Raw genomic sequence first — 27,413 nt, 5'->3', positions numbered from 1 at the left:
TTGTCTGTTGCTAGAAGTATGGTTATTTTTTGTATATCGTCCTTGTATCTAGCATCTACAAAACACCCACTGTATATGCTATTTATCAAGTTGAGGAAGTTCTCTTTCTCATTTGCTAAGATTTTTACAATTATGAGGGCTGAAATTCGCAAATGCATTTTCTCAATCATATTTTTTTACTGTTATCATTAATGTGGTAAATTATCTTAAGTTTCCTATCTTGAACCAGCCTTTCATTCCTGAAGTAAAACCTATTTGTCTGTAATGTATTAAACTTTTCAAGAATTTGACTGGGTTAGATCTGATATTTTAGAGTATTTCTGCATGTATGTTCATGAGAAATACTGGCCCATAATTTTCTTTTCTTTAATGTCTTTGTTTTCTCATCAGGCTTATATTAGCCTCATAAAATGAGTTGGGAGGAATTCACTGTTTTTCTATTCACTACATATAAGACTAAAGGTTTTCCTTAAATTTGGAAGAATTTGCTGGTGAAGGTGTCTGGGCCTGAAATTTTCTTGATAGGAAGATTTTTATTTACTTATTTTATTATTACTTTTTAAAGATTTTGTTTATTTATTCGACAGAGAGAGACACAGTGAGAGAGGGAACACAAGCAGGGGGAATGGGAGAGGGAGAAGCAGGCTTCCCTCCAAGCAGGGAGCCAGATGCCAGGCTCGATCCCAGAACCCTGCGATCATGACCTGAGCCACCCAGGTGCCCCAGTTTACTTATTAATTTAGAGAGGCCTAAGCAGGGGGAGGAGCAAAGGGGGAGAGAGTAGAGGGGGAGTCCCAAGCAGAATCCCAAGAATCCCAAGCAGACTCCATGCTGAGCACAGAGCCCCACACTGGGGCTCAATCTCAGGACCCTGAGATCATGAGCTCAGCTGAAACCAAGAGCCAAATGCCTAACTGACTGAGCCACCCATGCACCCTGGAAAAAAAATTTTTTTTAAGATTTATTTATTTGACAGACAGAGATCACAAGTAGGCAGAGAGGCAGGCAGAGAGAGAGGAGGAAGCAGGCTCCCTGCTGAGCAGAGAGCCCAATGCCCCGATCCCAGGACCTTGGCAGAGGCTATAACCCACCAGGTGCCCCTCACCCTGGAAAATTTTTAAACTATGGAATCAATTGACTTCTTCAGATGTTTCAGGTTTTTTGTTTTGTCCACTTTGGAATTTTTTTTTAAAAGAATTTATGTGTTTCATATAAGCTTTTAAATTTAATAGCATTAAGTTATTAGTATTCTTTGATTATGTTTTTATTTTTTATTTTTTTAAAGATTTTATTTATTTATTTGACAGAGAGAGAGATCACAGGTAGGCAGAGAGGCAGGCAGAGAGAGAGGAGGAAGCAGGCTCCCCACCAAGGAGAGAGCCTGATGCGGGGCTTGATCCCAGGACCCTGGGATCATGATCTGAGCCGAAGGCAGAGGCTTTAACCCTCTGAGCCACCCAGGCGCCCCTCCTTTTTCTTCTTATTTAGGTTTGCTGAGCTTCTTGAAACTCTTACTGAGGCTTTTTATCAGTTAATCAGTTCAGATATTAATTATTTTGCAATCTCTTTTCTTCTTCAGAGGCTCCACTTACATATATGGTTCATATTTTAGTTATGTCACTTCTGTTCTTTCTGTTTTGTTTTTCCTCTGCACTTAGTATGGGTTTTGTTTTTGTTTTTGTTTTTGTTTGTTTTTTGGTTTTGACTTGTCTTTGAGTTCAGTAGTTCTGTCTTTTGCTTGTCTGGTCTCACGTTAATGCCATACAGTGACTTCTTAATTTCTTTTTTTTTTTAAGTTTATTTTATTTTATTATTATTTTTAGAGATTTTATTTAGTTGTCAGAGGTGGGAGAGAGCACACAAAAAGGGGGAGCAGGAGGCAGAGGGAGAAACAGACTCCCTGCTGAGCAAGGAGCCCAATGCGGGACTCGATCCCAGAATCCTGGGATCATAACCTGAGCTGAAGACAGATACTTAACCAACTGAGCCAGCCAGGCATTCCTATTTTATTTAGTTTTTTTGGTAATCTCTATACCCTATAAGATCAAGAGTTGCATGCTCTTCTCCCTGAGCCAGCCAGGTGCCCCAACTTCCTGATTTCTTAATTTACTGATCTAGTTTGTCTATTTGATTCTTTTTTATAGACTTCAGTTCTGTTTAATTCTTTCATTTTATCCATTTGCCTATATTTTAAATTTTTTTAACATTTTAATTATAGCTATTTTAAATTATTTGTTTGCCAGTTCTAATATCTGAATTGTCCATAGTTCTGCTTCTGTTTTCTGGTTTTCTCTCCAGTCTAGCAATTTTTACTTGGATGATAGATACAGTGTCTAAAACAATCCTGGAGGCAACCACTACCTACGTCTAGCCTTCTCATTATATAAGAAAAATTAGTGCTTTTCAGGTCTCTGTTAACTAACAGACAAATGCAATTATTAACATACAGGAAATATTCAGGATATGTTGGAAATAATTTAGACATATTTTATTAAAAGACCGGCTTATTTGTAAGAGTACAAAATTCTCAAAAATTTTATTTATTAGATTTCAAAGGACTCTCTTGGCAGTGCTCCATACCCGAGGTATGGTTATTTTGCAAGCATATTCGAGTCTTGGCCACAGAGATCATTGGCTTTACAAGGGAGGAACAGATCTCTAGATGGCAAGAATTCAGCCAGAGAGGATATGCTCTAGGAGCAAACGTGAAAAGGGTTGGGAGTGTAACAAACAGTATGGACTATTGAAGTAAGAATGTTCCTGCCCATTCTACCTGGAAGGTGCAACACTTGAGGATGTCCCTTTAACCAAGGAAAGGCCATTATGAGAAACCAGAAAGAGGCACTTACTTAAAGTGAGAAGTATGGGAGAAGAGTCCTGTTTCCAGGTCTTCCTAGATTACTGTTGATTCTTCAGTATCTAGCACAATGCCTGGCACACAATAGATTATGTTGGTTTATTTTTTAAAAAGTACTAAGAGCTTAATAAATATTAAAATTATTAAAATAATATCAAAAATATTAAAGGAATGCTTTCAGATTTTAAAGAAGAGACATTTGTGAATTACTTTGGTTTTTGTTTCCTGAAATAGATATATCCCTGAGGGAATGCAGTGAGTGTTTGGGGGTAGAAGTACCCATTAAATAATTGATAACAAGGTTCTACTTCCTGGGCAGTGGATTTTACATGCAATTACTCTTTTTTTAAGATTTTATTTATTTACTTGAGAGCAAGTGTGCACAAGGAGGGTGGCGCAGGGAATGAGGGTGGGGGGGGGCTGGAAGGAGTAGGGGAGAGGAGCAGAGGGACAGGGAGAAGCAGACTCCCCACTGAGCAGGGAGCCCAACTTGGGACTCAATCCCAGGACCCTGGGATTGTGAACTGAGCCAAAGGCAGATGCTTAACCAACTGAGACACCTAAATCTAATACATATCAATTTTAAAAAACCCACATTTTATTAAACATTTCAGTATTGATCTCAAATTCATTTACTCCCCCTTAAACAATTTAGATTTTTATTAGTATTTTATTTTATTTTTTTTTTTAAGATTATTTATTTATTTATTTGACAGAGAGAGATCACAAGTAGGCAGAGAGGCAGGCAGAGAGACAGAGGAGGAAGCAGGCTCCCTGCTGAGCAGAGAGTCCGATAAGGGGACTCGATCCCAGGACCCTGAGATCATGACCTGAGCTGAAGGCAGCGGCTTAACCCACTGAGCCACCCAGGCGGCCCTTATTAGTATTTTAGTATAACATTCTTTAGGACATGTAAACATCTTAAACATAAAAAATATGTGCAATTATTACGGATTCTATTACTACACTTAAAACATTCTAAAGCATCAATGATAAAGATTAAGTCAATTTCTATACTTTTAAATTTCTTCCTATTGCTATGCTTATTTAAATGTGTTCCTAAAGTTTTTGTAATATTGCTTTGTTTGCTTTTTTGGATTTCACCTTTCTTAAGATAAGATTCATTAACCCCAAAAAGTCTTCTCAAACTGGGCAAGATTAGAGGATTTGGTTCTTCAACGAGTTGTTTCTTGGTCAGGACCTGAGACCTGATTGTACAATCCAAGATCATTAACAACTGTTTTGAAAGTGTATATCCCAACTAAAATGTATATGAACAACTTTTAGGAGTTATTCAGAATTCATATAAAGGTAAATGATCTATATACAAGGATATTTATTATTTATTACAGTATTATTTGTTACAATGAAAGGAACCAATTCAAATGGTCCTGGGCAGCAGATTGGTTAAATGAATTAAAGTGTATCCATTTAATGAAATAAATGTAGCTAAGGGAATTAGGTAGCTCTGAATGTACTAGTTGGGATCCAAGTCAAGACACATTAAGTAAAAATAGCAATATGTGTAACAGCGAGTATACTATGCTATCATTTGTGTAAAAAAAAATTGTATCTTAGTGTGTATATGTACTCTGTATTCTCCAAACTATATCAGATTATTGAAATCTGCCCTCCTCCAGTCGGACTAAGGTCTCTAGAATATGGGATAATGAAAGATTTTTCTCACTGATTCCCCTCACTGAAAGATTTTTCATTTTTCTCACTGATACCCCTCAAGTGTTTGTGTGGAGTGAGCAGAGGGAAATGATCACTCTGGGAGCTATGAGGCAAGTCGGATCTTACGTAGCTTCTTTTGTCTTCTCCAGCTTTGCCCTTTTCCAAGAAGAGCCCAGAGGACAACCAGCCTTTTTCTGCAAATACCAAAGCCATGGCTCAGGTGAGATGCTGTTTCCTTTTGCTCAAATAGAATCATTTTACCCATAGTAATATGTAAATATTTGCTTCCCTCATCATGATATTTTTGGCGCTTAAAAAAGAAAACAACTTTCAGACAGTTTAGTTAAAAGCAATGTCAGTATCAAAGTTTTCTTACCCTTGCTCTAAAGAAAAAGGTCTCCAGTATGTCAATTAAAAGAATGTCTTTCAAGGAAAGGAAAAATGAAGCGGGGGGAATCAGAGAGGGAGACAAATTATGAGACACTCTGGACTCCGGGAATCAAACTGAGGGTTTTAGAGGGGAGGGCAGTAGGGGAATGGGTGAGCCCAGTGATAGCTATTAAGGAGGGCACATATTGCATGGACCACTGGGTGTTACATGCAAACAATGAATCATGGAACAATACATCAAAAAACAATGATGTACTGTATGGTGTCTAACATAACATAATAGAAAAATATTTTAAAATGTCTCTCTTGGGGGCGCCTGGGTGGCTCAGTGGGTCAAAGCCTCTGCCTTCGGCTCAGGTCATGATCCCAGGGTCCTGGGATCAAGCCCCGCATTGGGCTCTCTGCTCCTCGGGGAGCCTGTTTCCTCCTCTCTCTCGGCCTGCCACTCTGCCTACTTGTGATCTCTGTCAAATAAATAAATAAAATCTTTAAAAAAAAAAAAAGTCTCTTGGTGGAGATATTTATAGAAAAAAGAAGTGGTTCTATAACCATTGTTGGAAAAAACAAAGCCTGCTTGAAGATTTTTATACTCTTAAATTACATGTCACAGAGGACCAAGTGGTTGGATAACAAGTCTCTCTGAAGAGATCTTAATCAGATTAAAATCCATCAGAAAATTGCTTATGGATTTCTTCAAGAATCCTTATTTGTTCCTACAAAGAGACTGCTAATTACATAATGTAGAAATGGTCTGGCTGAGACCAGGTTTGGAAAAACTTTTACCCTGGTTAACATGGTCCCCATTCAGGAACCTGATCCCCATTTCTTCATAAACAACCCCAGGGCCCTTCTCGGTTCTGTATTCTTTTAAGCAGTTTACACACTCATTTAGTAAGTCCTTCAGCATCTTCTGTCTTAGACTTCTGCCAGAAATCTTGATAGAACAGAAATCTGTTCTCCATTTGTTAATGAATCTAATTTGCTTGGGCAGTGATTAGATAGGATGGAGATAAGTAATTAGGGGCACCTCATAGGGAAAAGCCCTGACCACCACAGACCTAGGTTTTCATAGAGGAAAACATAAGGAATGGTTTTGCTTGATTTCAGTCGTAATATGTGGGAAAATCTCCTGGTGTATGGGCCTTTCACATTTGGGGATATGACTTCTGGTTAGTAGAAAGCTCTGACACTTCACCAGATCATCCATGATAAATAGACTTCAGTAATGTGTGAATTTGGATCATCTTCCATCACTTTCCTATAGCACAAGAACAAAGGGAATTTGGAACAACGGGTAGTTATGAGTAAAATTGGGCCAATCTGAGGAGCTCTTTAAAAATCACCTTCAACCTCAGTGTCTGAAAACAAAAGAAAACTTGTTTTATATCCAATAATAGAATATTATTCAATGAAAAAAAAATGCTTATAAAAAGAATTTGTTGAGGCGCCTGGGTGGCTCAGTAGTTAGGCCTTTGCCCTCGGCTTGGGTCATGATCTCAGGGTCCTGGGATGGAGGCCCGCACTGGGCTCTCTGCTCATTGGGGAACTTGCTTCCCCCTGTCTCTCTGCCTGCCTCTCTGCCTACTTGTGATCTCTCACTCTCTGTCAAATAAATAAATAAAATCTTTAAAAAAAAAAGAACTTGTTGTAACAAGGAATTAGCTCTTATTATATAATAGTGTGATATGAGAAAAGGTCAGTCTTAAATTTCATGCAAATTTAATTTTCTAAGATAAAATGTTTTTTAAAGTCATTTTATGCATTTTGCAAGTGAAGTAGTGCTATTCCAATCTTGCCCCATCTCCAGTCCTACCCCTAAAAGGCAACTCAACTGTCTTAAATATGGTTTAATTGCTATCTTTTGCTGAATCAGTTTTACTCTCTTGACTTACTACAGAGTGGAAGGGACATTATAGTCTTGTATTGCACCCTTCATTTCCTCTGATTGTTATTAATTATATTACAGTTTGTTGTCAAATTAGTAGTATACAGAATATTAGGACTGCAAATATTGCTCTTTGCTATGCCAGCTTATACCGCTGTCCTATTACAACCTTTCATTTTTCCTGGAGTTAATTGCTTTTTTTCCCCATTTGCTTAGTTGTCTATGTTTTCCCTCTGGTCAGACACATCATTTGTTTTGCGTGTGGAGACTGCCACCCCCCTTTCCCCTTTTCCTGCTCCCAACTGGTCTGATTACTCTCTGGACCTGCTGCATACCTTTCCCAAGACTTCCCCTTTTTTGTTTACCTGAGACGCCTATCTCTTGAGTACTACGTCTTCCTCTTTTTTTGTTTATTCCCATCCTTTTGGTGTAGCACTTCTGGTAGTTTCCTAAGAAATTGTGCTGCAGTCCTTTTATGTCTAGAAATATCGTTTTCAACCCTCACAACAGAATGATAGTTTAGTTATGTAATCTAGGTCAGAATTTCTTTTCTCCATCACCATATTGAAGAATTGTTCTTGTCATTTCTTATTTTTAGTAGTGTTCTTGAGAACCTCGTTGCCTTTCTGACTCTTCATGTCTTTTATATGATCTATGGTCTGGGTACTTTTAATATCCTCGCTTTATCCCTTATTCTGAAATTTTACTCCTAGCTATTGGGGAAAAGATGAGAGAGAAAGAGGATCACATGTGTTGATGACTTATTGTATGGGAAGTATTATACTAGCCATTTGTATATACTATCTCATGTAGTTGGGATACCCCTCTTAACAGGATTTTGTACCTTCCCAGTTTTATCAGGGGGAAACAGAATGAACATGGAAACACAAGACCATTCTGGCTGATAGGTTCCCAGTCCTCCAGTTGTGTCCCAAACATCTAGCCCCACTCTATATGCTTGTTGTTTTTCATTTCTACCTTTATTCTTTTCTTTTCTCCTCCCTTCACAAAAAAACCCACATTTTTTTATTAATCAAGTCATATACATGGTTGTTGTTCCAGGAGTCAGTGATGTTCAGTGATGTGTCCATAGACTTCTCTCAGGAGGAGTGGGAATGCCTGAATGATGATCAGAGAGATTTATACAGAGATGTGATGTTGGAGAATTACAGCCACCTGGTTTCAATGGGTAAGGACGTCTGTCCATAATAATTCAGATTCTGCCCTTAGAAGATCTACTTTCTCCCAAGTGAAATACCCACCTTTCAAGTAGGTATTTCGACATCCTGTGCTTGGAAGAATGTTTTTAATATTGTAGCATTAGAAAAAAGAGCTGTGTTGAGTTATGGGGGAACTGTCAAGTCCTCTGTTATGTTTCATAAATCTGATATACCTTTCTTTGACTCTCTCTTAATGAAGGGACTAAATTAAATCCTGGGATATTCTCATCATAAACTTATCTCGTTACTTCTTTTGTAAGCAGGACATTCTGTTTCTAAACCAGATGTGATCTCCTTCTTGGAGCAGGGGAAGGAGCCCTGGTTGGTTGACAGAGAACTAACAAGAGACCAGTGGCCAGGTAAGTGAGGCATAGCAGGTAATGAGTTGGTCAGTGGAAGGACTGCACCTTTGAGGTGCTATCTGGGAATCTCCCCTTAAAAGCTTTAGGCCCCTTGTATGCAAGTAAGCCTTTTCAGCATGAGCTTTCAAATGAACTTTACCTTTTCCCCTTACTTCACACTCTACATGCTTTTCTCCTCTTATACCTCTTTCCAGTTCCTCTTATTCTTGCCCAGTTCTAACCAGCCAGTGACCTCCTCTACCCCCTCTACCCCCTCTAATGATATTCCTTTCTGTCCATATTTTGGATCTAATTCCTCATCACTTCTCATCTTCTTTTGTATTTAATCTTAAAAAAGCACCACTGTCTCCTGACATAGATTTTTATTCTATATACAAAGGTTTATTTTCTTGAGGGTTTTTTAGATAAAGTAGCTCATACTTATAACACACTTACACTTATAACAAACTTTTCATACTTATAACAAACATTTACTTTTTTTTGAATGTATGAGGAATAAGCAATTTCAGAATGTATAGCTTAATAGGGGCATGAGAGGACATCTACATATAATTTCTATAAAGTAGAACCATCATAAGAGAGGTTGGGAGTAGGGAGCTCAGAAAAAATAAGGGATTAGGATATAGAAATTAATCTGTATAGATGTCATAGAGGGAGATTTGAGTGTGCCTGTCATTAACTTTAGAATGTTGGAAATAAAGGCTCTGTGCCTCCACTGAGAACTTAGAGCTGGCAATGATAAACAGAATTGGTATAAAGGAGTTTAAACAGGAGAGCACATTCATTCATTCAGTGTATGTTTACTGAGTACCTGTTGTATGCCTAGCACTATTCTCAACACTGATACTACAGCAATGAATGCAAAATCTCTATTCCCAGAGCTTACTCTCCTATGCGGAGAGAGGTACAAAAATAAATGAATATATGTCATGTAATAGTAAGTGCTAAAAAGGAAGAGTAGAGAAAGGGGATAGAGGATGCTATTTTATAGGATAGGGAAAGAGAAACTTTTCCAGTTAGGTGACATTTTGACAGAAACTCAAAGAAGTACAGCAGTAAATTATTGTATGTGATTACTGGAAGGAAGAACATTCCAGAGGGAGGAAGCCAGACAGTAAAAGATCCTGAAGCAGGTGTGCATTGGCTTTATTCAGGGAGCAGCCAGGAGGTCAGTGCTTTGCCATGGTTGTTTAAGTATTTTGGATAAATCCAAGACTCCATGTCATTTTACCTTTGCATAATCTCAGTATATAGTTCTAAAAAATATGGACATTTTTTTCCCATATGTAACTTTAATGCCTTTATCATCCCTAATAAATTTCTTGGTATACTGGATTGTTTTCATGTCATTATATTGAATACTAGTGAGAATGGGTATTTTCATCCTAATGGTGCTATTGTCTTTAACTTGCTCACTACTGAGTTTTACCCTTTTCATCTACTACTATTCTTATTTTTTTCACTCAGTTTTTATGGATTTTATGAAATAAAAAATCATTTACCCATTTCCAGAAGGTGCTTTTACTTTTTTGATTTTAATTTGCGTTGGCGTCTTTAGTATGTATTTTCAGTATGTTTGTAGCTCCTTAGTGATTATTGTGATTTCCAATTTTAGAAAATTGATGGTCCTCTACAAATTTTATAATACTTTATTCTGTTTTTTAAAATCTTCTGTAATTTGTTTTATACCATTTAAACCCTTTTTAAGTTTCTTTTGCAATAAGGTATAAATTGAAAGTCTAAATCAATTAACCTTCCTCCCTCTCACACACACACACACACACACATTTTAGCGCCACATCGTCATTTAGCTGATTCATCATTGTTTTATCTGCCTATTCTATAATAAGTTCTGATTTATGTTAGTTTGTATTTCAGGGCCTCTTTGTCTATTTCTTTTATTCATCTGTCCACTTACACCTAGAGAGATAGATATGCCTTGAAGTTACTATTTTGTCATTATCACAAATAATGTAACAAACTGCAGGTGTACATTCCAACAGTGAACTTTCATGGAACCATTACCCAGGTCAAGAACTACAGCACTACCAACAGATCTCTTTGTATCCACAATATCTTCATGTCCTTTCATAGTTTTACTATCTAAGAGTATCGTCCACCATACAGACTAGTTTTACTTGAGTTTGAATTTTTTTTTATTTATTTTTATTTGACAGATAGAGATCACAAGAAGGCAGAGAAGCAGGCAGAGAGGGAGGAGGAAGCAGGCTCCCTGCTGAGCAGAGAGCCCGATGTGGGGCTTGATCCCAGGACCCTGGGATCATGACCTGAGCCGAAGGCAGAGGCTTTAACCCACTGAGCCACCCAGGCACCCCAAGTTTGAATTTTATATACATGGAATCGTTACTATATATGTTCTTTTAAGTCTTTTTTCTTGAGCATTTCGCTTTTAAGATTCATGCGTAGTGTTGATTTAGTCAGAATTGATTCATTTCATTATATGAATATACCACAGTTTATTTAACAGTTCTATTGTTCATAGACATTTGGGTTGGTTACAGTTTTTGACCATTACAATCAGCTACTCTAAACATTATTTGTGTTTTAGGACTAGGAGAGGAGTGGATCTTAAGACATCATCTCTTCAGCTGCCAAATTTTCAACTTTTCTTTAAAGTTAACTAATTTACAATCCCACCAGCAGTATATGAGAGCTCTTATGATTGCACATTTCCTAACATATGGTATTGTCATGCTTGGGTTTTTCCCAATTGATGAATGTATAGTATAGTCCAGTGTGGTTTTAGTTTGCATCTCCCTTTTTACTGATAAGTTTAACACATGTCATATCATTGGTCTCTTGAAATTCTTCTTTAGTAAATTGCCTATTCAGGAATTTTTAAAAGGTCTTTCTGTTGAATTCTTTCTATGTTTCTTAATGATGTGTAAGGATTCTCTATATATTTTGCTTATACATACATTCAGTGTTCTAAAATTGTAAATATCTTCTCCCATTCTGAAATGTCTTTTAGCTCTGTGGTTTCATTTGTGAACAGAAGTTCTTAATTTTAGTCAAATTTATCAGTCTTTTGTGCTTCACACTCATTAGATCGTATGTGACAAATTCTTTCTCAGCTTGTTTTTGATTCTTATATAACCAAAATCACATTATCTGTATTTTTTTTGTTGTTGTTCTCTTTAAGAAGTCTTTGCTTACCATAAGACCATGAACAGAACATATTCTCTATTATTTGGGGTTGTAATTAGACATTAGAACATAGTATCTATTACTTTTTAATCCTTTTTTTTTCCAATTTATACTGCCTTTCCATGGAATTCCTTGACTTATTTGGAATTAGTTCACTAATACATTCTTCAGCTATGACCATTTGGCTCTTCATAGTTATTTATTTTTTTTTAAAAAATACTGTAGGGGTGTCGGGGTGGCTCAGTTGGTTAAGCCTTTGCTTTCAGCTCAGGTCATGATCCCTGGGTTCTGGGATCAAGTTCCACCTCAGGCTCCTTGCTCAACGGGGAGCCTGCTTCTCCCTCTGCCTGCCACTCCCCCTGCTTGTGCGCGCTCTCTCTCTCTTTCTCTCTGACAAATAAATAAAAAAAAATTTCTTTTAAGATTTTATTTATTTATTTGAGAGAGAGACAGTGAGAGAGAGCATGAGCAAGAAGAAGGTCAGAGAGAGAAGCAGACTCCCCTGCTGGAGCTGGGAGCCTGATGTGGGACTCAATCCTGGGACTCCAGGATCATGACCTGAGCTGAAGGCAGTCATCCAACCAAGTGAGCCACCCAGGCATCCCTAAATAAAATATTTTAAATAAATATAAATAAATAAATAAAAACTGTATACAAAGGGGGCCTTTGGGTGGCAAAGTCAGTTAGGCATCCAACTCAATTTCAGCTTAGGTCATGATCCTCAGGGTCCTGGATCAAGCCCGGCATCTGGCTCTGGGCTCAGACTGGAGTCAGCTAAAGTTTCTCTGTCCCTCTCTCTCTCTTTCTGCCATTCCCAATACACACACTGTCTTTCAAATCAATAGAATATATATAACATAATGAACATAAAATTAAAAGGTAAGGGGGCGCCTGGGTGGCTCAGTGGGTTAAAGCCTCTGCCTTTGGCTCAGGTCACGATCCCAAGGTCCTGGGATCGAGCCCCGCATCGGGCTCTCTGCTCAGCAGGGAGCCTGCTTCCCTTCCTCTCTCTCTCTGCCTGCCTCTCTGCCTACTTGTGATATCTGTCTGTCAAATAAATAAATAAAATATTAAAAAAAAATTAAAAGGTAAGAATATATAAATCTCTAGACTTGCATAAGCAAGAAATTTGCTAGGAAATATACCTAGGAATGTAATTGCTAGGTCTTGGCATATATACTTGCTCAGCTTTACTAGGTAATACCAAACCATTTTCCAAGTGTTTCTATCACTGTCTTTCCCTGTAAGTGATACTGAAAGATTTTTTTTTTTTAATGATCTGATGAGTATAAAATCTTATTTCATTGTTTTAAATTAAATTTTCCTGGTTACTATTAAAGATGATTGCCTTTCCTTATTTGGTCATTATTGCCCCTTCTGTGTAATGCCATTTTGATCATTTTTGTATTAGGGTATTTGTCTTTTTCCTAAGATGGAAGGAACTTCTTATATATTTTGTAGATACTAGTTTTTGGTCAATAACATATTTTGTAGACATCTTTTCCTGTTGTAGGTTCTGTATTTATTTTATGATATCTTTTGATGAATAGTAATTCTATATGTTAGTGTGTTAAATTATATTTTTAATGGTTAAGTTATATATAGTTTATAAAACAGTCTACTTTTTTTTGCTATATGCTTCATATTTTGGGGTCTTTTTAAAAAAACTTTTTCCTTTTAAACATTTTATTTTTAGGGGTGCCTGGGTGGCCCAGTTGGTTAAAGCCTCTGCCTTCAGCTCAGGTCATGATCCCAGGGTCCTGGGATCGAGCCCCGTGTTGGGCTCTCTGCTCAGTGGGGAGCCTGCTTCCCCCTCTCTCTCCCTCTGCCTGCCTCTCTGCCTACTTGTGATCTCTCTCTGTCAAATAAATAAATAAAATATTTAAAAAAAGAGAGAGATTTTATTTTTAAGTAATCTCTATACCCAATGTGGAGCTCAAATTCACATCCCTGAGGATCAAGAGTTAGATCCTCTACTGACTGAACCAGCCAAGTGCCCCCATATCTTTGAATCTTAAATCTTTCCTCCTATTTGTTCTTTCAAGAATTTTTATGTTTTGACTTTCTTATTAAAGCCCTATTAACATAACCAAAATTGATTTTTATAAATGGTTTGAGGTGGAGATCAGTTGTAATTTTTTCCATATGAAAACAAATTATCTTTCCCTCATTGAATGAAAAGTCCATCCATTTTCCACTGATCCACCAATCCACAGATTCCTTCTGTACATATTAAAATTATGTGTATATATAGGTTTCTCTTATCATATTGGCCTTTTTATCTATCCCTGTCCTAATTAGTTTTACTTATATAGAAAGTCCTGATCTCTGACAAGACAGAATCCTCCACCCTTTCCTTCAGAAGTGTTTGGTTATATTTTGTCTTCCATATAAATTTAAAAACTTACATTAAGTAAGTTTCATTAAAAATGTTTTTTGGTGGGATGCCTGGGTGGCTCAGTTGGTTAAGCAGCTGCCTTCGGCTCAGATCATGATCCCAGCATCCTGGGATCGAGTCCCACATCGGGCTCCTTGCTCAGCAGGGAGCCTGCTTCTCCCTCTGCCTCTGCTTGCCTGTGCTCGCTTTCTCGCTCTCCCTCTGACAAATAAATAAGTAAAATCTTAAAAAAAAAAAAAAATGTTTTTTACTGGGTACCTGAATGGCTTAGTCAGTTAAGCATCCGACTCTTGATTTTAGCTAAGGTCATGATCTCAGAGCTGTGAGATTGAGCCCTACATCTGGTTCCCTGCTAGGCATGGAGTCTGCTTATATTCTCTCTCTCTCTCCCCCTCCCTCACCCTTAGCCCCTCCCCCACTGAAAAAAACTTTTTTTTCCCCAAAATGCATCCATGAATAAAACTCTCCCATCCAAGTACTAACCAGACCCGACCATGAATAAAACTCTCAACAAAGTGGGTATAGAGGGAATGTACTTCAACATAATAAAGGCTATATGACAAGCCCACAGCTAACATACTCAACCGAAAGCTTTTCTTCTCTAAGATCAGGAATAAGAGGGACGTCTGGGTGGCTCATTGGGTTAAAGTGTTTGCCTTCGGCATAGGTCATGGTCTCAGGGTCCTGGGATCGAGCCCCGTATCCGGCTCTCTGCTCAGTGGGGAGCCTGCTTCCTCCTCTCTCTGTCTGCCTCTCTGCCTACTTGTAATCTCTGTCTGTCAAAAATAAATAAATAAATAAATCTTTAAAAAAAAAAAGATCAGGAATACTCTCACCACTTTTTTTTTTTTAAGATTTTATTTATTTATTTGACAGAGAGAGAGATCACAAATAGGCAGAGAGACAGACAGAGAGAGAGAGAGATGAGGAGAAGCAGGCTCCCTGCTGAGCAGAGAGCCCTATGCGGGACTCGATCCCAGGCCCCTGGGATCATGACCCGAGCCGAAGGCAGAGGCTTAACCCACTGAGCCACCCAGGCGCCCCATCTCACCACTTTTATTAGCATAGTACTACTCTCACCACTTTTATTAGCATAGTACCAGAAGTCTTAGCCAGAATAATTAGGCAAGAAAAAGAAAGCAAAGGCATCCAAATTAGAAGGAAGAAGTAAATCTCTATTTGCAGGTGACATGATACTTATATAGAAAACTCTAAAGATAACTCCTCAAAAAGACTATTAAAATTAGTAAGTGAGTGAAGTGTGTAAACCTGGCCGTTCACAGGCCTGTTCCCCGGGGGCTAATAATACATTATATGTTAATAAAAAATTAAAAAAAGAAAAAGGCATATAATACTACCACCTCAAGGCAACTATTGATCGTATTTTAGTATATTTCCTTTCCAGTTTTTCAGTGACCTTCTCTTACCCTTGAATTTGCAAGTTTTTAGCCTACTTTTAAAATTTAAGATAGGGTGCCTGGGTGGCTCAGTGGGTTAAAGCCTCTGCCCTCGGCTCGGGTCATGATCCCGGGGTCCTGGGATCAAGCCCCACATCGGGCTCTCTGCTCAGCAGGGAGCCTGCTTCCTCCTCTCTCTCTGCCTGCCTCTCTCCCTACTTGTGATCTCTGTCTGTCAAATAAATAAATAAAATTTAAAAATAAATAAATAAAAACAAATAAAATTTAAGACAATATATCTATTTCCCCAGGATATCAAAATTTCTATCCTATCATTACTTTAATGGCTGTAATATTTCTTCAAACCATTAATAAACTTAACAAATGCCTTAAATTAATAAATGAATTAAGTGAAGGCCCAGAATACAAAATCAATATACAAAAATCAGTTGCATTTCTATATGCTAATAATCAGTACTCAGAGAAATTAAGATAGTTCCACTTAAAATTACATCGAAAAGAATAAAATACCAAGGAATAAATTTAACCAAAGAGGTGAAAGACCTATACACTGAAAACTGTAAGACACTGATGAAAGAAAGTAAAAAGATACAAATAAATAGATATTTCTGTTCATGGGTTCAAAGAATTAATGTTGTTACAATGTCCATACTACCCAAAGCAAGTTATAGATTCAGTGAAATCCCTATCAAAATTCCAGTGGCAATTTTCATAGAAATAGAACAATCATAAAGTTGTATAGAACCACAAAAGAACCAAATAGCCAAAACAATCTTAAGAATGAAGCTGGAGGCCCCACACTTCCTGATTTCAGACTATATTAAAACCTATCAAAACCAAAACAGTATGGTACTGGCATAAAAACAGACACATCAATTGATGGAACCAAATAACCCAGAAATAAACCAACACACATATGGTTAATTAATTTATGACAAAGGAGCCAAGAATATACAGTGGGGAAAGGACAGTCTCTTCAATAAATGGTGTTGAGGAAACTGGACAGCCACATGCAAAAGAATGAAACTAGACCTCTATCTTACACCATACCCAAAAATCAGCTCAAAATGGATTACGCACCTGAACATAAGACTTGAAACCACAAAACTTCTGGAAGAAAATATAAGGCAGTAAGCTCCTAGATCCTTGATATTGGTCTTGGTGATGATTTTTTTGAATTTAACATCAAAAACAAAAACAACAAAAGCAAAAATAAACAAGTGGGACCACATCAAACCCAAAGTCTTCTGCACAGCAAAGGAAATTGTCAACAAAATGAAAAGGCAACCTACATTATGTGACAAAATGTTTGCAGATCATATATCTGATAAGGGGGTAATATCTAAAATATACATGCAGATCCCATAAACTCTTCAGCAAAAAATCCAATTAAAATATAGAGGATAAGTAGGGGCGCCTGGGTGGCTCAGTGGTTTAAGCCGCTGCCTTCGGCTCAGGTCATGATCTCAGGGTCCTGGGATCGGGTCCCGCATCGGGCTCTCTGCTCGGCAGAGAGCCTGCTTCCCTCTCTCTCTCTCTGCCTGTCTCTCCATCTACTTGTGATTTCTGTCAAATAAATAAATAAAATCTTTAAAAAAAAAAATACAGAGGATAAGGGGTGCCTGGGTGACTCAGTGGGTTAAAGCCTCTGCCTTTGACTCAGGTCATGATCCCAGAGTCCGGGGATCGAGCCCTGCATTGGGCGCTCTGCTCAGCGGGCAACCTGCTTCCACCTCTCTCTCTCTGCCTGCCTCTCTGCCTACTTGTGATCTCCACCTGTCAAATAAATAAATAAAATCTTTAAAATATAGAGGATATAAAAAGAAACATGGAAATTTTAGAATTGAAAAATACAGTGGCCAAAATTATTAAAACTCACTAGATAAGCTCAATAGAATGGAAATAATGGAGAAATCAGTGACCTTGAAGGTAAGTCACAAGAAATTGGTTCACATAAATAACAATAAAGATTGAAAATTCAAAAAGAATGTAGCCTCAGAGGCATGTGAGAGAATAACAGAGGCTTAACATGTGTCATTGAAGTCCCAGAAGGACAAAGTTCAGGACTGAAAAACTTTGAAGAAATACTGGCTTACCAAATTTGGTAAAAGATACAACATAGCAATTCAGGAATCTCAACCACCCCAAAGATAAACAAAGAAATCCATACCAGACACATAGTAATCAAATTGCTGAAAATGGATGACCAAAAAGTAATGAAAGAACCGTAGAAAAAATAATTCATTATTTATAGGGAAACAATTACCCGAATGACTGGATTTCTCTTTCTCTTAGTAAATCACAGAGGCCAGAAGAAAGTGGAACAGTATTTTATTGTGCTAAAGAACTGTTAACCCAGAATTCCAAATCCAGCAAAAATGTTTCAGGAATGAAGATGAAATTAAGAAAAGCGATACTGGGGACGCCTGGGTGGCTCAGTTGGTTAAGCGGCTGCCTTCGGCTCAGGTCATGATCCCAGCATCCTGGGATCGAGTCCCACATTGGGCTCCTTGCTTGGCAGGGAGCCTGCTTCTCCCTCTGCCTCTGCCTGCCACTCTGTCAGCCTGTGCTTGCTCTCGCTTCTCTCTCTATGACAAATAAATAAAAAATCTTTAAAAAAAAAAAAGAAAGAAAAAAGAAAAGCGATACTGTAAAAGGTTCATGGCAACTGAGACTCACCTGAGGGTCCCTGTGAAACCAGGCAGTAGTGAGGAGACTGGCTAATGAGAGAGAATTTATACCATTTTAACATCTTTTTTTTTTAAGACTTTATTAATTTATTTGACAGACAGAAATCACAAGTAGGCAGAGAGGCAGGCAGAGAGAGAGGAGGAAGCAGGCTCCCCCGCTTAGCAGAGAGCTGGATGCGGGGCTTGATCCCAGAACCCTGAGATCATGACCTGAGCCGAAGTCAGAGGCTTTAACCCACTGAGCCACCCGGGCACCCCATCATTTTAACATCTTAAAGGAGTAAGCACTTGTTAAGTCTAGGACAGCTGTCCTTTGAGAATGCACGTCCAGTGCTTCCAGATAATGTTGTCTTTCAAGAAGTCGGCAATCCATATTTCCATATTAAATTTGATACCTCAAGGCTAATAACTAATTCAAAACTTTAGAGAACTGCTGGGGGCTACATCAAACACAAAGGCATGAATAGGATACAACCGGATTCATCAGGTTTTTACTTCTGTGGACTTGTCTTTTTCTTTGAATCTCAGAAATTCTGCCAAGATATATCTGGTTAAAACTCTTCATAAATTCTGCTCGATACATAAAGGAGTTCTGGGATTACTAACCATTTTGTTCAACCCTGGAAATTTGTTTCATTGTTAGATCTGCATCATTGCATCATCCAGAACTCTTATTTTACATTTATTTGATTTCCTGTATAATTTTCTTTCCCCATGACTCCTACTACTTTTTTGTCATTATTTGTATCCTTTCTGAGAGGTTTTTTTTCATGAATTCTTGTTTCAGTGATAATTGGCTTTTCACTGTGGAATTTGAAGATTTTAGCATACACCTTCCTTCATCCTCCAAGTATCATGATTTTTAAATGATTATTCAGTTCAGTTGATGACTAAAGTGTCTTTTATTATTGAGCTCTGTAGTCACATTTCACTTCCTCTGTGACTTGTTCTTTTCCATGCAATTAATCCCTGTCTTAACTGAGAGTTGCTTAGTTTTCTCAATATCTCTCATTAATCTCTTTTCAGATACATCAGATAACTGGTTTATTTTTTAAGAGACATTTCTCCTCTAACCCTCTGTTCTTCTGTCCCAACTGAGACTGTTACATAGCTATCGTTTTAGAATTTCTCTTCATTATCCCACTGATTCTCTTCACCATGCTCCTTTGAATTTCTTTTTTTTTTTTAAGATTTTATTTATTCATTTGACAGAGATCACAAGTAGGTAGAGAGGCAGGCAGAGAGAGAGGAAGGGAAGCAGTCTCCCCGCTGAGCAGAGAGCCCGACTGGGGCGCAGGAGGGGGCTCGATCCCAGGACTCTGGGACTGTGACCTGAGCTGGAGGCAGAGGCTTTAACCCACTGAGCCACCCAGGCTCTCTCCTTTGAATTTCTTTTGATTTGCTTCTGTATTTGGTTATCTTGGATACATTTATATACCTTGACTCTTGGATCTCTTGCCATCCTCTTGCTTGGTTTATTCCTTCATTATTCTGAGGCACATGTTCAAAACCAATCAAGGAACGTATTCAAGAAAAGTAAATAGTGTATTTTATGAAATCTTATATGTCTGAAAATGTTTTCATTCCACCCTCATTTTTCATTGATATTTGCTGGAGATGCAGTTTTAGGTTGAAAAATTCAACTTCAAAATTTTGATGGCATTGTCCCATGGATTTTTGAAATTAGCATCTAGTATCATTGAGAAATCCAAAACACATTCAGGTTCTTAAGTCTTTTATGTGATCTGTTTAATCTCTTTGGAAACTTTTAGAATTTATTTATAACAGTCTAATATTTCAAGTTGAGGTATATAATGTTGATTTTATTCTTTCACTTGGGCACTCACTGAGACATTTTATTCTGGAAACAAAATATCTGAGGTTTTCTTGTGTTATTTTCTTATTACTTATTCCTCATTATCTTCTCTGTTCTCTGTGTTTCAGACTTTGTTCACTTTTTATTTCCAGTGCACCATGTCTGACACATATTATGGGCTCATTAAATTTTTTGAGTGATTAAACACTCGTAATTCAGATCTTGATTTCTTGTCTTAGCTCTAGAATTTCTTTTTTTTTTTCTATTTTTCGTATTTTTTGTTGTACTTTCTGTGAGATTTTTATTAAGTTCTAATTCTTATTAGTTGTTCTTTGAATATTTTTTCTGACATTATTCTCTTATGAGATTGTTTTTAGAAGCATTCTTTTTCTGAATTTAAAAAATTTTCTCCATTGTCTCTCTTTCCTGAGTTTTTTTCTTTGTTCATTTTTTTTTAAAGATTTTATTTATTTATTTGACAGAGAGAGATCACAAGTAGACAGAGAGGCAGGCAGAGAGAGAGAGAGGGAAGCAGGCTCCCTGCTGAGCAGAGAGGCCGATGTGGGACTCGATCCCAGGACCCTGAGATCATGACCTGAGCCGAAGGCAGCGGCTTAACCCACTGAGCCACCCAGGCGCCCCTCTTTGTTCATTTTAATCTCATGTTTAAGATTTTTCCTGAAATTGTTAATGACTCAAGGCTGTCTGTTCATATAAAACGGCTGTAGAAAAAAGCTGATCTGAGCTTGTTTATATCTGAGGATGTATAGATTTATTGGTGGTAGTCACTGTAGCATGATCTGCGTAGAACAGTTCAGTGGCTCACACCACCTACGGATCTTTTAGGTTTGTTTTCTCCAGAATGGAATCCTCTACTGTCTTTCTAGGAATGAATAAAATGAGCTTGATTGCCAGATTTTGAAAGTTTACTGAGGATATCAGCCTGGGGATCAGCCTGCCGTATGGGGTAGATCTGACAATCTGAGGTCTATCTGTTTCTTACAGATTTTCAATTAATCTTCCTTTTTCAGCCCACCATGCACCCTACTTTCAAAGATAACCTGTTGCTTGTAGTTCTTGGAAATAAGTAGATTGTATAGTAGGACCAATCTGCAACCTAGGTTTCAAGGTGTTTATTTGACACTTTATTTATTTATTTATTTATTTATTTATTTATTTATTTATTTTTGGCACTTTGTTACTATTACCTCTACTCTAGCTTCCAAAATTTTGTTGCTGCTCTTCCCTCTCCTATTCTTTGTCCTCATGGAGTTTCTTCTTTCATTTAATCTCATCACTATCACTTTAATGGGACTTGAAGGAACAGTAAAATAAATGTATATATTCACTGTGTGGTGTTTGAAAAGAGTATGTCCTTTTTTTCTAGAGGAATTTTTTAATACATCTTTTATTAAGGAGTATATATTCAAATACTTGCTGATCAAGTCAGTTAATAAATATTTGTTGATCTTCCAGTATGTAACTTAGGACTTACTGTAACATACATACTTCCAGTATGTAACTTAGAACTTATAACTGTGCTTAGAACTGGATACACATCGATGAAGGCAATAGATATTTTACTTTTAAAATGAAGTAAACACAAAGACCTTAACACCTATTCAGGGAAAAAGATATTAAGTGAACCTGACTAAATATGTAATTACAAATTGTGATTACAAGGAGGGTATAATTTGGTCCTGGAATCAGGGAAGGCCTCAAAAAGTATGACCTTTAGAGATTTGGAAAATGGGCAGTAGTTATCAAGGCCAACAGTGGGGGGAGGGGGGAATCTACGAGACTTAAGGAAAAATTCCTGGAAAGACCCGAAGAGGAACTAAAAACGGAGCATCTGAAGACCTGCAAAATGGGGCCAACATGATGATGGAGCTTAGCAACCAAAAGGGAGCATAGCTTGAGATATGTTTGAAGAGGCAGGCAGCAACTGGATCATTCAGAGCTTTATAGACCATGTTCAGCAGTTTGGCTTTTATTGTAGGAGAAATTATCATAAGGGATGGATTCAGGATTGTAAACCTCAAGTGGGGAAACTAAAAAAGAAAGAGGCTGTCCTGATAGTTCAAGAGGTGTATTAGATATTTTACTGACAATAGGAGGAAGAGTTTCAAGATGTATTTAGGAGCAAGATTAGGGGATATTTGCTGAATAATTATATGAGAGAAAGAGACAATGGTACGCGAATGATTTTCATTTTTTTTGGTCCATAGTGTGGTCTTCAAAACACTTCACTTGCCTAATATCCCCATTTTTGTATAGAGATTCTTTTGTATTATCTCTCAAATATTAAACACTTACTTTATGACAAATACTTTTATATATTATTTACAATCCTCACGATGATTATAAGAGTTATTACTTCTATTGTATAAATAGAGAATTGAGGGCTCAAAAAAATGAACAACTTTGGCCAAGAAAACAAAGCTTGTAGTTAACTTGAGTGTGAGTTCAAAATTCATGACTTAATCTGGTAACTCTGAACTTCCAGTAGAACACTGCCGTTATAGTCTCTTCCTTCTCTTAAAACCCACAAATGCCCTTCCTGTCAGGTGGTCAGAACTCTTAGTGCTTACATACTTGTTAAGTACTTTTCTCTTCTCCTGACTAAGATCAGCATCACAGAATTCCAAGCCATAAAGTATTTTCATCAAACCCCAAACATATTCCTTATTTAGCTCCAAAAGAACCCTCTTTATCTACCACTCATACTAGATTCATTCATGCTTCCCATCTAGATTGCCACCCTCTATTTCCTTATCATTTGTTAAAGAGACTCCAGTTGCAGAATCTAGACCAGTACTGTCCCAATAGAACTTCCAGTGATGATGGAAATGTCCTATGTTTGTCATTCCCAACATGGTAGTCACTAGCCACAGTTGGCCACAGGAAATGTGGATAGTGCCACTGAGGAATTAAATATGAATTTTTATTTAATTTTAATTATGTTAAATTTAAATACACACATATCGTCATGGCTACTGTAATAGACAATGTAAATCTAACCAGGGGCTGGCAACATTTCCTAAAGGGCCAGGTAATAAATATTTTTAAGTTTGTAGTTAATGTGGTCTCCATTGCTACTACTCACTTCTGCCATTGTAGCTTAAAAGCAGTCATAGACAATGTGTAAATAAGTGTAGCTGTCTTCCAGTAAACCTTTACTTACAAAAATTGTTGCAGTGCTACAGGCCTTAGTTTACCAACCCCTGGGAATTTTTTCTTAGACATATTCATTTAATCCTGATAATAACTCTATTAAGTAGGCATGATCATTTCCCTTATTTTACAGTTCATCTGTGGGATGCTCTTATAGCTGTGTGTGCATATGCTGTGAGATTTTATACATGTATTTATGATAAAAGTCATTTTGTAACAAGGGAGATAACACTTAAGTCATCTTTATGTTCAGGAAGTTCCCCTAAGTAGTTCTGACCAATAGCAGTGTTTGGAAACCAATGGCTTACTTAGTGCCCTCATCTTACTATATGATCTGTCCTTGCTCTTTTCTTGTCTATTTTTTTAAAGTTCATTTTAATTCTTCCCTTTTAATTGAAGTTTTATTTCTCCCAAACAAGAAAAATGTGAGTGATTACTTTCATATTTTCTTTCAGTCCTGGAATCAAGATGTGAGACCAAGAAATTATTTCTGAAGAAGGAAATTTATGAAATAGAGTCAGCGCAGTGGGAAATAATGGAAAGACTTACAAGACATGACCTTCAGTGCTCTAGTTTCAGAGATGATTGGGAATGTAATGGCCAGTTTGAGAAACAACATGGCTCTCAGGAGGGACACTTCAGTCAACTGATACTCACCCATGAAGGAATGCCCACTTTCAGTCAGCATCCATCCTTTACATTACAGCAAATCCTTAATAATAAAGAGAAATATTGTGCAACTAAGGAATATAGGAAAACCTTTAGACATGACTCACAACTTAGTACACATCAGATCATTCATACCATTGAGAAACCCTATGAATGTAAGGAATGTGGAAAGGCCTTTAGACATCCCTCAAGACTCAGTCATCATCAGAAAATTCATACTGGCAAGAAACCCTTTGAATGTAAGGAATGTGGGAAAACATTTATTTGTGGTTCAGACCTTACTCGACATCACAGAATTCACACTGGTGAGAAACCGTATGAATGCAAGGAATGTGGAAAGGCCTTTAGTAGTGGCTCAAACTTCACTCGACATCAGAGAATTCACACTGGTGAAAAGCCCTATGAATGTAAAGAATGTGGGAAGGCTTTTAGTAGTGGCTCAAACTTTACTCAACATCAGAGAATTCATACAGGGGAGAAACCCTATGAATGTAAGGAATGTGGCAATGCCTTTAGTCAGAGCTCACAACTTATTAAACATCAGAGAATTCATACAGGTGAGAAACCCTACGAATGTAAGGAATGTGAAAAGGCTTTTCGTTCTGGTTCAGATCTTACTCGACATCAGAGAATTCATACTGGTGAAAAGCCCTATGAATGTAAGATATGTGGGAAAGCCTATTCTCAGAGTTCACAACTTATTAGTCATCATAGAATTCATAGTGGTGAGAAACCATATGAATATAGGGAATGTGGAAAGACCTTTAATTATGGCTCACAACTTATTCAACATCAAAATTTGTACTGGTGATGAACCATAGAATATATGAAATCTGTAGGAAGGCTTTTAATTATAGCTCAAAACTATTCAATATTAGAGAACTTATCTTGATAATAATCCCTTTAAATAGGATAATGTAGAAACATCTTATTTGCTGATTCTAGCTTATTCAACCTGAGAAAAATCATGTAGGAGAAACATCCTATGAGTAGAATATATTTTGGAAGCCCTTTGATAAAAGCATATATTTCTTTCGACATTAGATAATTCAAGCTAGCAAATACTGAAAGTCATAGCACTTTTGACACCTTTTTAATCTTATTTTAAACCTCAGAATTCATGTTAAATATAATCCTAATTTTCACTTTCCCCTAGATTGTCTATAGTTGCTATGTTCTTAATATTTTAACCCATCTTAAATTATGTGACTGTGAAGTTCAGTTTCTTTACATCACAGTTTGTAAGACACCTTTAAGACCTTAAAGAAGTGATCTCTTTATTCTAAGATGGCTTATTCTTTTTGTTTTTACAAAACTTAGGCTTTCTTCTTGTAAAACATCGATGAACAACTTTCAACAGAGTAAGGAGAGATCTTTTCATAGCTTCCTAGTGTTTCCTTATGTTGCTGTGATACCATTTTATCAAATTCCTATTGATAGACATTGTAGTTTCCCAGTGATTTTGCCATTATTCATGGTATCCTGATGGAAATTCTCCCCAGGCATATATTTGTATCATGTATTTTAATTGCAGAAATAATGCATAAACATATTTTCCTTTTAAAAGATTTAAAAATTGCAAATAAGGCAAACATACCCACGGACTACCATCCTTGTACCCATTCCCCATTCTGAAGGATAGTCATTGTGTGTTTAGTATTTATCCTTCCTGAGCATTTTTCTGTTTTTATACATATTTGTCTCAATAGAAATTATAAAATGGGAATAATTACACCTACCTCAAAATTTTGTGTGAGGATCAAATAAAGACACATAAAGTGCTTAGAACTGTGCCTGTCATATAATAAATACCCACTGAATGTTGGTCATTATTTTATTCATGATTGTCATTAGTGTTATTTGTTGAAAAACAACAGTTTCTACAGACCTTGCTGAACGTCAGGTAGGACATAAAGTAGAAGAAAGACACACTCAGGGTAATGACTTCAAAAAATTTTCCATTATCACTTACTTCCTATGGAACATGAAATAATCCTAAGTGTTGGCGGTGAAAGTAATGTGTGTAGCATGTGGGAAGGAGTTCACTCAGACTGGCAACCTTTTTACTACATCATATAATGTCTAACATAAAAACAAGAGTATAAAAAAACCACTGTGACACTGATGAAAAAGTATGAAAAGACAAACAGCATTATGTTTGAAAAATGGATAAATACACAAAACGATGCTTAATAGTTACTGATTGAAGATGTTATATTAGGGTGCCTGACTGGCTTACTAAATGGGGCATGCAACTCTTGGTCTCAGCGCTGTGAGTTCAAGCCCCAAGTTGGTTGTGGGAAATAGAATAAAATCTTAAAAATAAAATCTTGAAAAAAAAATAAATAAAAGGGCACCTGGGTGGGCTCAGATAGCATCTCGGGTCCTGGGATCGAGGACCACATTGGACTCCCAGCTCAGCGATGAGTCTGCTGCTCCCCCGCACCCATGCTCGCTCTCTCTGTCTCTCTCTCAAATGAATGAATAAAATCTTTAAAATTTTTTAAAATAAATAAATAAAAATAAAATGTTAAATACAGTGCTTCTTTTTGGTACATTTGAAAACCTACACTATTTTTTAGGAAAATAAAAATTACAGCATCAACTCAAAGAGAACTCTTGCAAGATTTATAAACACACAGAAGAAAAGAAATTTAATGTGATATAGTAGCTATTACTGCTAATGAAGCATCAAACCAAATTCTTTTCAGGCAAAACATCAACTGGTTGGGGGTTGTTGTTTGTTTGTTTATAGAGGGAGAGAGTTGGGTACAGATAGAGAATCACAAACAGGCTCCACACCTAGTGCAAGCACAAGTTGGGGCTCAGTCTCACAACCCTGAGATCATGACCTGAGCCAAAAACTAGAGTTGGGCACTTAACCACCAAGTGCCTCTAAAACATCAGGTGTTTCACTATTTGTTATACAGAGTTAGACATCTCATACTCAGATATAATCTTATGTTAGCACCATCTTAGGACACCCAAAAAGGAAAGCTATTTTTTTGTGTCATCTATGAAGATACAAGCAAGCATACTAAAGAAATGAACAAATTATAGGTACCAATTAGAAGAATAATAGAAATGAGCCTGGTTGTGACAGTAGCTAAGGATGATACCCAGTCCCCAGTTGCAACTAACCAACGTGAGGAAACAGGCGTTTTGCCAGCTCTCCTTTTTGAGAGAATCCAGATATTTTATGTTTTACTTATCTTTTTAGTGTGTGATAGCTCTTGGGTTGTTTTTTTTTTTTTTAAGATTTTATTTATTTGAGAGAGAGTGAGAGAGCACAAACTGGAGGTGGGGGGAGGAGCAGACAAAGAGGAAGAAGCAGGCTCGAGAACCTGATGTGGGGCTCGATCCCAGGACCCTGGGATCATGACCTGAGCCAAAGGCAGATACTTAACTGACTCAGCCACCCAGGCGCCCCAATAGCTCTTGATTATTAAGTGGTAGCTCAGATTTTTATTTAAAGACACCATGAGGGCCAAAAGAGTTATATGGACTGCACAAACAGCCCATGAATTACTTTTGTTCTGGAGACTAGAGCAGTGAATTTTTAATAGTGCAGACACCTTGGTCCCAAGGAAATTTAAGTGGAGAAATGGTACAAAACAAGATAATTTGCCCAGAATTTCTTAGATGTGAACAGAATTTCTTAGATTAAAATATTTCCAGGGGAAGTCTGT

The 27,413-nt window shown here is 37.2% G+C and overlaps 2 protein-coding genes across 4 annotated transcripts in view; both read left to right on the top strand.

The window, feature by feature from the left end:
- Positions 1-4,687: 4,687 nt before the first annotated feature.
- ZNF566 (zinc finger protein 566) lies at positions 4,688-25,563 on the top strand. Of its 3 annotated transcripts, none has more exons than XM_032325677.1 (4): positions 4,688-4,754; positions 7,872-7,998; positions 8,314-8,388; positions 23,511-25,563. In XM_032325677.1, the coding sequence occupies exons 1-4, from the start codon at positions 4,746-4,748 to the stop codon at positions 24,533-24,535; spliced, it is 1,236 nt and encodes a 411-aa protein (XP_032181568.1). In that variant the 5' UTR covers positions 4,688-4,745; the 3' UTR covers positions 24,536-25,563. The 3 variants fall into 3 exon arrangements, with proteins under 3 accessions (XP_032181568.1, XP_032181567.1, XP_032181566.1); XM_032325676.1 differs by having other exon boundaries at positions 8,293-8,388; XM_032325675.1 differs by having other exon boundaries at positions 8,290-8,388.
- Positions 8,323-27,413, top strand: part of LOC116580122 — an 84,238-nt gene continuing 65,147 nt past the window's right edge. The window contains exon 1 of the mRNA XM_032326160.1: positions 8,323-8,388. The gene's annotated coding sequence lies outside the window, so the exon portion shown is untranslated. The remainder of the gene's footprint in view (positions 8,389-27,413) is intronic.

This window comes from Mustela erminea, chromosome 19, assembly GCF_009829155.1.
Source record: "Mustela erminea isolate mMusErm1 chromosome 19, mMusErm1.Pri, whole genome shotgun sequence".
In the NCBI taxonomy this organism is placed as follows: domain Eukaryota; kingdom Metazoa; phylum Chordata; class Mammalia; order Carnivora; family Mustelidae; genus Mustela; species Mustela erminea.
Note: the sequence above shows the minus strand (reverse complement) of the source record. Positions and strands in the feature narration are given on the sequence as shown.